Here is a 13099-nt window from a genome sequence, read left to right as displayed (position 1 = left end):
GGCTGTGCAGACATTTCTGTGAGGCGATTCTAACTAAACCCATCTTCCCATGACTAGAGGTTGTTCTAAGAAATTTAGCGATACCCCCTCCCCCCATCTTGTTCACTGTCTCTCTGTCCCTCTTGCTAAGATGGAGCTGAGGAAGGTGCCCAGGTCAGAACTGACTGCCTTCCAGGAGCTGCTTTCTTGGTAGCAGCTGAGGAGAAGGAAGAGTGGGCCGCCCGCTCCTCTGTGCTTCTGTTAGCACGCGTCGCACAGGACGGCCACTGGGCCTCAGCTTTTGAAGGGCCAAGGATATTCCCCTTGTCTTAAGTGGGGCCTAGCTTCTCTTTAGAGATGCCCTCAGTGGCCGTCCTGTGCAACAAATGACCACAAATTTAGTGGCATAAAGCAGTGTCCACTGATCCTCTCCCTCTTTCCATGGGTCAGGAGTCCAGACATTGCTTAACAGGGCCTCTGTCTAGGGTCTCACAAGGCAGTCAGGGCCCCCACTAAGGATGTTTTTCTTTCTGGAGCTCAGATCTTCTAACAAGCTCATGTAGTTGTTGAAAGAATTGAGTTCCTTGTCATTGTAGGACTGAACTCCCCATTTTCTGGCTGACCATCATCCAGGGGCTGATCTTAGCTCCCAGAGGCCTCTCACAGGCCTTCTCACAACAGGGCCACTTCCTTCTTCGTGGCCAGCAAGGGGAGTCTCTCTGACCTGTAGACCCCTTTGAAGGGCTGAACTGATTTAGTTAAGCCCACCGGAATGCTTTCCTTTTTGATTCATTCAATGCCAACTGGCCAGGGACCATCATTACTGCTGTGAAATCTCTTTAGCTTTGTTTTTTCATGAGGTATCCTACTCTATTCAAAGGTATTGACATACTCGGGGGGCAGATGTTATACTAAGGCATGGATTATTGGGGTTGTCTTAGAATTCTGCCCACTACGCCTGGTTATTTTCTTAGTGTGTTTCGCAGTCAGGAGGTGGGGGCAGGATCTCTGTGCTCTGCATAGCTGCTTCCAGACCATTAGTTTCCTATCTCTTATGAAAAATAACAAGAACAAATATAATTGACAAAACACTGAGATGTTTAGATTTGTACTATTTGGCAAGTTTCTTTCTTCCTTCCGTTTTTTTTTTTTTTTTTGTGCCATCTTACTCCATACTCCTGGTGTCTCTTATTAATAAAAGACCATGCACTGGACTTTCAAAGCCTCCCACTTACTCCAAGCCCAGCCATGACTGTAGATGATCTCAATTCTTATGCCCATCTCATGGGGATGGGTCAGGTCTTGGGAAACAGCAAAATCATGCATTGGCACTTTGATTCCTTAAGTGAATTTTAGTGAGGTCTGAAAGATTACAGATACTTATTTTGCTATTTATTTTATCTTCCATATACTTCTTTCTTTTTTGTCTCTTTAGATACTTAAGATAACATTAGCGACACTGAGAGATAAGATACAAGGACCAGGAGCTGTTGGACCAGGAGCTGTTGGGGGCAGACCTTGAGAGTTTAAACAGCTCACCTTTGGTCCCTGGGCTTGGTGTTGACTGTTGTAAGGAGATTAAGGAGACCTTTGAGGAAGGAGACACTGAAGGAGTTGACCCTGGAGTTGATACGGAAGGATTTGACCCTGGTTCTGACTGGTCTGTTGCCTGGAGCTGCTGAGACAGCTGGAAGGGCCTGTGCCGTCAACCCCAGGCTGAGTCTCTCCCCTTGCAGTGTGCTTTGGTTGCCAAGAACCAGTTATGTGCTGATGTTGGTGCAGCCCTCAGCCCATGGGGTCTGAATAGGAACTTTGCCAGAGTCCTTTCTTGTTTCCTGGTCTTGCCTCCATTCTGAAGTGTCATTTTCCCGAGTCCCACACAGGCTGGATGTCACTTTCTCGGGCATTTGGCCTGATGAGCCGATTGCAGAGAAGTTTTCCTGAAGCTCTCTCTCCACCAGTTCATAGAAGCAGCCATCCCAGAAGCTCACTGACTCATTCAGGAAGGCCCCTGTTGCGACTTTTGTGCATCCCGTGTCTCAGCTCTCTCTGTTTCTCTGCACAGGTCTTCAGCACACTTCAGAGGACAGCAGCAGTGACTCTGAACTCCGTATAGCTCAGGTGGGGAGAGGGTGTGAGAACTGCCTGGCTGACTAGCCCCCCCACTGCTCCAGCGACCATTGTCTGGAGCTGTGCCTCAGTCACGTGCAGTTATAAAAATTAAATGTAAATGGAATAAGATTAAATAAAATTAAAATTCAGGTACCTGTCAATATGGGTCACATTTGATTGCTGCATGTGGTTACTGTACCAGATAGCAGAAATGTAGAACATTTTCTGTGGAGATTCAAGTGTCTGTTTGCTCTTCTCCTGGAGTTGAGGCTGAACTGATGCTCAGGTGGGACTTAGCTCTTTGACTTCTCCAAGGCCATTGGTAATTGGGTTATACCTGCAAGTCTACGCCCCGTAGGGGTCACCTGCCCCCTCTATGGTAGGATTTTGCAGTAGCCTAGAGAAGACACCCTGTCCCCGGAGAGCACCCTCAAGGTTCTGGAAATGCCATGTGCTGGTTTTCTCCTGCTGGAGTAACAAACTGCTACACGTACATTTATCATCTCACGTTCCATCTGACATGAGTCTCAGCAGGCTAAATTCAGGTGTCACCTGGCCTGTGCTCCTTCTGAAAGCTTGTGGGGGAGGGTATATTTTCTTGTTGCATCAGGTTTTTTTTTTTTTAATTGTTAAATCATAGCTGTGTACATTAGGGCAATCAAGGGGTACAGTGTGCTGGTTTCATATACAGTCTGAAATATTCTCATCAAATTGTTCAACGTAGCCTTCATGGCATTTTCTTAGTTATTGTATGTAGACATGCATCAGGTTTTTGACAGGATTAAGTGCCTTAAGGTTGTAGGTTAAAGGTCCCTCTTTCTTACTGGCTGTCAGCTGAGGACTGTTCCCAGCTCTAGAGCTGCCCATGTTCCTTGGCTCCTGGCCCCTTTTTTTACATTCAACACTAGTCAATGTGGGTTGAATCCCTTTTGTGATTTAAATGTCTCCTGTGTGTTTGATCATATCTCCCGACTTCAAACTGGGTAAGATTATCTGCTCTTGAGGGGCTCCTGTGATCATCAGATTGGGCCTACTAGGATGACCTGGGATAATCTCCCCATCTCCAGAGCACAGCCGTAAATGCAGCCGAAGATTCTCTTTTGCCTTCTCAGGAAACATGTTAGGGCATAGCTGTCTTTGGTTGGAGGGCTGTGTCATCTACCACATGCCTCTGGGTTAACTCTTTGCGTGTTACTAAATAAAAATAGCTTAATATTTGAAAATGTAGCTTATTTGAAGAGGATAATTGAGATCCTATTACCTTTATATAAAAGGTATCATTAATTTACTTTCGACATTAAGCATTAGGGAAGGCCAGAAATACACAGAAAGGAGTAAAGTGGAAAAAAATGATACCTGAAAAAAATTTTGCTTCTCAGACATTTTATGTTGTTTCATGGTGAAATACATACTTATAATAGTATAATTGATTAAATATCACTAAGCTGTCTCTGAATTAACAATTTACTCACATTTCATCTTTTAAAAATGAGAGAACATGTAGAAGTGGCATTGTAATTATGAAGATAGTATCTGAAATTGAATGGTGTGAGAGCAGTCTGATCAGGTTGTATGTCCTTAGTGTTGTATATTAAGTAGCTTCCCACCTATCGTACAGTCGATTGCTAACTTCTGATTTTTTTGATGCTGCAATAAAGCCTATTTTATCTTAATGTTTGTTGCCATTCATACACTCATAGATTTCTGTACTCATTTTTAATTTATTATGTAAAACATTAGATAAATTAGGTTGAATGGCTTCTGGGGTATTATATATTTTAAATATTTTCCAGTGATATTCTGTCTTGTAATAAACTCTATTTACAATTTTTGAGAGTAAATGTAGGATTTACCTTTTTCATCTTTCATTTTATCTCATTAGCTAAGAAACCTTTCCAGCTTGGACCTACGTCATATCACTGAACTGGACAATGAAACCGTGATGGAAATTGTCAAGAGGTGCAAAAATCTTAGCTCTCTCAATCTTTGTCTGAACTGGATCATAAATGACAGGTAACTTGCTACATAACATCTTAAAAACACTGTCCAGAGGAAAACGTAGCAAATGCCGATTATCATTTGGACAAGGCATGTCAACTTTATGTAACTTGGAATGCACCTTTGCCTTTTGAATTGATGTGTTTAAGTTTTAAAACCTTCTAGACCTATCCTTGTAATGGATCCATTGCTTATAAGGGCAGCAGAGTTTTTAGGTGCTTTGACACAATGTTATAGCAACAGTAGTCTGTTGGATTTTTTTCTTTGTTATCCATACAGGGTAGATTGTTTGTTATTTTAGTATTTGTGCAACTTTTGTGGTTGGATTTACTATTCATTTTCCAGAGAAATGATTTTGAGAAACTGTCTCAAACATGGTGCCTTGAGAAACTGTCTCAAACATGGTGCCTTTCCAGAGAAATGATTTTGAGAAACTGTCTCAAACATTAGGCTCTGAAGGATGGCATTTTTCCCCACTGTGTCATCTAGGTTGACCCCAGACTCCTGGGCACCAGCAATCCCTCTGCCTGAGCCTCCCAAGTAACTGAGACTATATATGTAGTTGCTCGCCACCATGTCTGGCTAAGGATGACGTTGTGTTCTCCGTATGTGTGTGTGTGGGTGTTTGTGTATATATATTATATATATATATATATATATACACATAACATATATGTATTTGTGTGTGTCACGATGGAAGTTTTGGGACAGTCTTATGGTCCATTATTTCACTTTGAAGAAGCATAGTTGACAGTGACCTTTCTGATTCACCTGTGCAAGTTCCAACATGCTCAGCTACATGAAACGGGGTGAGTGTGTGTCTGTGTGTGGTTTTAAAAATAGAAGTCACATGATATAGCGTAAAATGTATATAGTGGGAATATTTTTTTTATAAATGATGGTAAACATATTTGAAGTATTGCATGAAGCAAGAAAAAGTTACAGGGAAATTCCTGAAAGTTTATTTTTGTAATGAAAACAACTGCATAGTAGCCCTAGCACTACTGATTAGGTGGGTTTGTAAGTATGAGATAGGATTCTTTTGATCATAGCTTTTTAAGAAATTTTTTAAAAGATAGGCCACCAAAAATATTTTTCTTTAAAAATAGAAAGCACTATTTTATCTAAAATTAGAATTTGTTTACATGATTTTTAAAAATACTCTTTAAAAATAGGAGAAATATTTAAGCTTTTGTCAGATAATGCTTTAAATTTAAAACATCCTCCCTTTCAATTTCCTTTTAAACTTTTAGCAGTAAAATCATGTAGACTCCATTTTCCCCAATTATGGTAAAGTCTAGTGACATGTTCTTAAGTTACCTTGAATTAGTCTTTAAATTACATGACAGCCTTGATGTGACTTGTAAGTAAAATTTTTCTTGAAAAATTTACTCAGCTATAATGGATGTATGATCTTCATTTATAAAAGGCGTCTATTATTTGGGAGTAATATTTGCTATACGAAGTGTATCAAAGTCTAAAGGAAATTGAGTGTTATAAATTTAAAAAGCAAAATCCTCTACAATCAATATTCTATATAGGAAGTTATTTAAATCAGGAAGATTTAAAATAATCTTTAAAAAGCTTTTTGTAATAAAGTACATAAACATTATATACTTTTAGGTGTTTAACATTAGTTTATTGTTGTGTTAAATTTCTTAGTGATGCATTGAATTAAGAGAATACTGTTTCTGCAACAAATTGTATTTCACCACAGTTTTTGGTACACCTGATGTGTGTAGCAGAGTCACTGATTGGAGAATACTGTAAATGGTAAATGAGATACGGTTCATACGTGATCATGTGGGTTGTCTCCTAAGTCGGGGTTTTGCTTAGGTTTGTGTCATTTAAACACAGATTTTGGGGGAGGGGTGGATTTATAGCCTTCTTCCTCTTTAAATGCTTATTTAGTCATAACCGGGGAATTTACAAATGAAAAAGTAAGCCTCGCTCAATTGGTTTTCTCTGCCTTTGATTGGCTCCCCATCCTTAAACCTAGTGATATCTCAATCTTTTTTTCCTACTTAACTGTAATAATTATTTGGTGTGTAATCCTACATATACATATTTCAGAGATTTATTTGCATGTATTGAAAGTGTATTTTTATGTTTTTAATGGAAAAGTTTGGATTAATTGAGAAAACATGCATTTTAATGAGGTTGAGCAGTAGTGTTTTAAAGATCAGGCTCTTTTAGGTTTTAATTACACTACTTGCACTTATCCTGTATACTGTAATAGAAGTTTCAAACATTAAAACCCACTTTGCAGTATCATCTAAATTACTCATCTCATTGTTCTTGCCATACTGTATCACTAAGCTAAGTAATATTTATAATTATATTGGTATAAATCTAGGACTTCCCATCAGACTTAATTATAATTTCAGCACTTAGCTGAGATGGGTTAGTAACCTTCCATAGAGAGGGCACTGGAATGCACTAATGCATTTAGCCTATCAATTAGCTTCTGTTTTACATTTGTTCATTATTATTATCCTCCAGTAAATCAGGAAGCGTTTATTAACCCCCTACAAAATACTTGGTACTGTCTCAGACTGGGGGGCACTGAGTCCCTGCTGTTCTCAAAGGTCACTCTCTTTAGGTGACATAAGACGTAATGATAACAGTGAGCCTTGTAAGTATGGAAGGGAGGAAAGTCACCTTTATTACCCAGGTAATTGATAGGCACTTTACACGTGTTCTCATTTAATCCCTTCAGCATCTTTTGTTCAGGGTAAGGTCATACTATTTCTATTACATTGAGGCCACTTGTTTGACTTTTCTTTAGCTTTTTGGTGGATGTATATTCCATGATTGGTGAGGACAAACATTAAAAAGTAATGGATAAGGAGTCAATTTTCTATTTCATTGCTGGGATTCGCTACGATTGTCATTTATGGATAAAATTATTTTTTAACTATTTTCTTTCATAATTAAAGTATAATGGAACTTTTAATATTATTTTATAAGGATCTGTCTTTAGTGTTGCTAGTTGTATTTTTATTTTATTTTTTATTTTTTATTAAGTCTTTTGCACATAGATCATAAATACATTTATACCTATTTCATTGTGTTGATTATTTGTACAAATTTAATAAAGGGTTCCTCAAGATAAATTCCATGCTTGTCTCAGTTCTTTCTAATACATGTATTAGAATAAATCTAATCTATATAAGATTTATTCCAGGTTTCAAAAGTTCTTAATCTGTAAGTAATTGCTTCTGAAGTTCCAAATTAAACAGTAATTGGGGGACTTTACTGTTACGCTCATGGTACCTCTTAGCATTTTGTGGTCTTTGAATTGCTCTGCGTGACTGAGACATGCTGCTCTTTATCTTTGTTTTTCTAAAAGCACTTTTTGTGTTTAGAGAGTTAAACAGTATGATATTTTCTTGTATTCAGAGGATGGTCTAGTAGTCATTTGACATTTACCATTGCTTCTGAATACAAATAAAATTCAAGTGTTTTATGAAAAGAGGATACTGACTATTTCTATCAATGATTTAAATTAAACATTTGGTTATTACGTCTCCTCCACTCTCCGTTTATTGAAATATTCATTTGTATTTGACACAATATTTTGTTATTTCACATCCAGTTTTTCTCCAGTGTGTTTGTGTGTCTGACGCAGAGTCCAAAAGCAGCACGGTTTGGATGTAAAAAACTGAACGTTCTGAGCATCTCGATAGCAATATACTTATAGTGGTTCTTTTATTATTTTTTGGCAGTAAGAACTAAATAAAGTCTAATTGATTTAGTAGATCTTTACAGAAGATATTTTCAGTTTTAAAATTGACTATCAAAAATATAATATCCCCATTTTCAATTTTTAATATTGGCCCTGAAAAAAAAAAGTTAGTTCAGTGTGATTTGTATGTCCACCTGCGCCTCTCATCAGCAGGCAGCCAGGCTTGTTCATGAGGGAGAAGGACAGCGTACAATGACAACACGCAACAGAAATGAAAGGGAAACACGATTCTCTGTCCATTAGCTACAGTCACAACGTGTAACAAAAGCCAGGTTGTCGTTAGTGTAAGTTTTGTTGTCATAATTTGCTATGTGAATCTTGTATTTGTGTCAAGGGAGCTGCTGTGTTAGCGTGCACTCTAAAATTTGGAGAATTTTACATCTTAGGGTGTGTGGCCAGTTTTTCTCCAGTATAAACTGGTGGGCCACAGCAGATCCAGTCCACAGAGCTATTTCGTTTGGTGCCTACTGCAATTTTAAAAAAACTAGTTATTTGCCAGTGCCTTTAACAATTAGGTTAGTTTACATGAGAATTTTGAATCTGGGCCTTCTTTTGAAAGGTTGTGGGTTCTAGGAATACTAGGCCCACATTTGCTCATGTCAGCAATCCTTCTAGGGTAAGGAGTGGGCTGCTCTCTTTGTCTTCTCCAGTTACCGCACTTCCCACCCTGCATCAGCCATTCTTTTAATTTATCTGCCTGTTCTCCCCCCACTACACAGTCTACTAGCTGAATTCTCCTTCACCAAAATCCATATGTAGAGATTTTTAGGTTTTTAAAATATTTATTTACTTTGTAAATAATTCAATGGCTTTATTTTTTTAAGAATAGTAGGGGTACATGCTTTGTTTACATGCTTTGTTTTTGCATAGATTGCATCAGTTATATCTGTGTGTGCGCCCTTCACCAGACAGTGCACATTGTACCCAATAGGTGTGAATTTACCCGAATATTTATTTTTTAATTGATAAAATACGTTAACAAATAATACAGAGTTAATTGGTCTACCTACATTAGCTATTTGTTATTTCAGGCACCAGAACTTTGGCCAGCAGGTGGTACTTACAGAGGGAGATGGAATCCAGTTTAAAATAAGTTAAACCCTTCATTTTCATTCACCATCTTCCTAAAAAGAGAACTCACTCTCATTTAATGTTCAAACGAGAGTGTTGTAAAAGAGTTTCCCGAATTATAAGGATTGAACTAGTTTACTAAATACCCTTTAACTTCAGTGAACTGTGATTTAAAGTTGTTTATCTTGGGCAGTGCCTGTGGCTCAAGAAGTAGGGTGCCGGCCCCAGCCAAAAACTGCAAATAAATAAATAAAAACAAAAATAAAGTTGTTTATCTTAAAATGAATTCATTGGCAGTGCTTTGTATTTGATTCATGATTCCTTTGTTTTCAGTTTTGAGAAAAATTTTAACACTATTCTTTTTCTTTCCTTTTTTTGTATAGATTATAGAGAAAGTCCTTTTTAGTTTTTTAGGTTTTTTTCAGGTTAAGGTTGGAGGGTGGCAGAGTACTCCACCACCCCTTTGGTGAGACTGACAGCACCCTGGCTCATGTAAAACTCAATGAGTCTTTATATAAAGATTTTTCTAACTCCCTTGATCTTCTCTGGATGTTTATTTTGTTTCTTTTTTCAAATTTTCGTTGATTCAATAAAAAATGGTGATATTTAGAAATAAAGTTCAGAGAGGATTTGAGCAGGTGTTGGTGATAGAAAATATTTGCCGAGTGCCCATTGTGTTTTATGTCCAAGAATTGTTTTGTGAACATATGCTATATATTGTATTTATAAGTGTTGAAGGACTAGGTGGATAAGCTACCATCTTCCTGTGAATGTCATGTCACAGTGGACTTAGAATTTTATTTCATTTCAATCCCCTAATATTACTTAATTCTCCTGGAGACTGAGGTTTAAAGATTGCCCAAGGGGGCCAAACCGATCCATTAAATCTAGCAGGCATAGTTGAATTTGAGTTAGAGAATATTTTGTTTCTGTTAAAGTTAAGTGGTCTGTAGGAGATGAATACCTTTCACCCTGGAGTACTGAGTGTGAAGTTGGAGCAATTTTCTCCTATGTAACCCGAAAACTTGGAAATAAAGAGGCAGTAAAAATAATGCAGACTGCGGCAGCAGCTCCCTGGTGGTATTTGTAGCAGCATGGTTGTGACGTCTAACGCAGAGCAGTCTCATCTGCATACTTTTGGTGCCTAATAATGTAGCGAGGTTGGTTTGGTGGCGCTTTGGTAAAATTGAATTTTAGCTTATTTCTTTGACCCACTGAACAGTTTTATGTGTCCTCTATGCTATTTGTTTTTTTTTGTCAAAAAGGACAATTAAATATATTTTACTGAGTTTTGGGACGATTGTAGGGACAGAATGGGGTCTGTCTAAGCCAGTGACGTTAGTTTGAGGTAAGCACATTTTTTACTCCCTTTTTATATTCACATAATAGCTACCCACTTAATTACAATCTGTGCCAGACACTGGTGCTATTTACTCTCATCATTTCCTTTGATCACTACCACAATTCTGAGGAAAGAATTATTAACCCCATTTTTCAAAGGCCCAGACAGGTTGGACAGCTGTGGGAACCAGCATTGGAACCCAATTTTGTGTCTTCAAAGCCCACGCTCTAACTCTGAGGGGCTCACTGTCTCCCAGGGAGCCTTATTCTGCTTCAGACCTGTAGTGACCACATGTCCTGGTTTGCCCAGGACAGTCAGCCCTGCCTGTGCCCAGCCTTCTGTCAGCCTTAGCCCTGTGCCGCTGCTGCTCTCCTCTGAGTTCGAAACATCCTGGTTTGGTGATGAGTTAGTTGCTGGACCTCAGACATTGGACGTGACTAGAATGAATGTTACCTTCTTTTTCCCGTGTGATACCTGAGCAGTGACAAGTTTTAGATCTATTACTGTATACATAGAGTTGTAGGTTTTTAAGAACAGCTTATTTTTAGTAAAAAGCAATTTTCCCAAACATTCCCATTTGTAAATATCCTTTCTTTCTTATGAGGTTTCTTGAGGAAAAATACACAGTTGTGTTCATTTTTGTGTTTTTTAACACATCTTTTACTTGATCGAAAACAGATTTTCAAAGATGGTTTTTGGGTAGGTATTTTTTAAGCACGTCATGATGTACATTTATTTTTACAAATATTTCATTGTCTGTGAATGTTTCCTATCAGTTATAGCAAATACTTCCCAATACAGAGTAGAAGAGAATATTGCATATATATTTTGAATAAATTGTCTTTAAGTTAAAAAGAAGGAATAACTTCACTCAAGATTTTAATACCTTTACTAACAAATAATTGCCATAACAAATCTGTATACTTTCCTAATATATGTGAATTTTCAAATAATTAATGATATTTTTCTATAAAAGTCAAAATTTCTATTATAAAATGATTTGTGCATTTATCCTCAGGTGAGATTCTTAGTGTATTTAATATTTAAATGAATTTTTCGGTTTGGTAGGTAATAAGATTGGATATTTTTTCTGATATTGGTTACTTCTATACATCTAGTTGCTAAATATCATTTTTAAGGACATACTAATTGAGTATTTAACTAGTAAAGAGAGTATTTAACTAGCAAAGTCACTTTAGAGGAAAATCTCCATGAGACACATATGTTTCAGGCTGCTTTGATTTTTAACTCCAATTCAGGAGATGGGATGGAACTAAATTTGATGTGAGTTTGGCTTATTGATTTTTTATGGTGAAATTATTTTGTCTAATAGAATAATGTGAATTTTTATTGTATTCTAACATATAATGGTGATTTTTAATTTCTGCATTGTCTTTGGTTGCTAGCGGGCAATAGTGCATAAGTGAACATTTCTGCAAGTAAACCCTGATTAGCAGGGCCTCTCTGGGATGTTATGTGTGTTTCTGGATGTGTTACTGTAAATGCTGCTGCTGGTTTTGTTTCCAGGCAAAGTAAAGATGAGCAAACAGACACAGTAGGCATTCAGTTTGCAGGATTTAAAAAATAAGTTTTGCATGGTATAAAAATAATAATTGTGGTCGAATTATAGAAAAGAATGGAATAGATTTTATATAACAATGATTGCAGGGCTATAAGCCCATGGATTTGGAGGCTTCCTAAATTCAAATCTGTTTTAAAATTGGTAACAATGAAGAAAATCTTCATTTTATGAAAATGATGATAGTTTATTGACTGCTTAGACAAATTTATACCATCCTCCTCCCTGACTCTCCCATGAGTTGTTTTATTCTTAATTCCCCAAACCAGAAATGGTAATCAAAATAACTCACTGTTGTCAGAATTTTTAAATGTATGATAAATGAAGCCCAGTAAATAATGAAAATATGAGAAAGGTGATTAAATCTGACAATTTTCTTGTAAAAGGCTTGAGATGATAAATATCTCCTGTGATTAGTTATTAATTTAGTGCAAGGGATTTTGCTTCAGCCTAAAATATTTTATGAACAGTGGCATAAAGAAATATTTTGGAAGATAGGTATACACATGTTTAACCAGAGGGAAATTGCTGGGACTTGATTGGTAATAATTGAAAACGGCAGACCTGACACGCGTGTGTGTGCCTGGGCTGTTTTCTATATGACAGTCCCTTCAGAAATTTAGAACGGGGGGGCATTTTCTGAAGACATGAAAAATGACAGAATACTTTCAGCCTAATCTTTATGCCTCATGAAAACAGGAAGGTTTTATGTATAACATTCCTGAACTAATAAAATTTTCATTTTAAGACAGTAAAAAATTACTCCTCACTGACGTATAAAGAAAGCAAACTTATTACATTAACAATTATAGTTGCACTGCTGCTAATAATCTACTTGGAAATGAATATGAATTCCTTTATATTTAGAGAAAAGATGGAATAATGAGGTTGTAATGAAGTACTGCATCATGTCACTGTGTGGTTGAATTTGTGGCACATCACTCTGTTGGTGGCATGTGTTACTGGGTGGGGTGTGTCACTTTGTATTACCGTGTGGAGCGTTCACTGTATTACCGTGTGGAGCGTGGTGTTTTGTGTTACCGTGTGGAGTGTGTCACTGTATTACCGTGTGGAGCGTGGTGTTTTGGGTTACCGTGTGGAGTGTGGTGCTTTGTGTTACCGTGTAGGGTGTGTCACTGTATATTACTGTCTGGTGCGGGGGTTTTGTTGAGGGGTCTTCTCCCTGTAAGGAGGACCTGTGTCTTCATCTTTGGCCCTCTGCCCTCACCTGACTGCCCTGACCCAATAACAACTTCACACAGGGACTCAC

General features: G+C 37.5%; 1 protein-coding gene across 2 annotated transcripts in view; it reads left to right on the top strand.

Moving 5' to 3' along the window:
* Window positions 1–13099, top strand: part of FBXL17 (F-box and leucine rich repeat protein 17) — a 495184-nt gene that overhangs the window by 172204 nt on the left and 309881 nt on the right. For both annotated transcript variants that reach the window (XM_053566502.1, XM_053566501.1), the window contains exon 6: window positions 3974–4104. In XM_053566502.1, coding sequence (XP_053422477.1) covers window positions 3974–4104 — 131 coding nt within the window. The remainder of the gene's footprint in view (window positions 1–3973; window positions 4105–13099) is intronic.

The sequence above is a fragment of the Nycticebus coucang genome, chromosome 17 (assembly GCF_027406575.1).
Source record: "Nycticebus coucang isolate mNycCou1 chromosome 17, mNycCou1.pri, whole genome shotgun sequence".
Lineage (NCBI taxonomy): Eukaryota > Metazoa > Chordata > Mammalia > Primates > Lorisidae > Nycticebus > Nycticebus coucang.
Note: the sequence above shows the minus strand (reverse complement) of the source record. Positions and strands in the feature narration are given on the sequence as shown.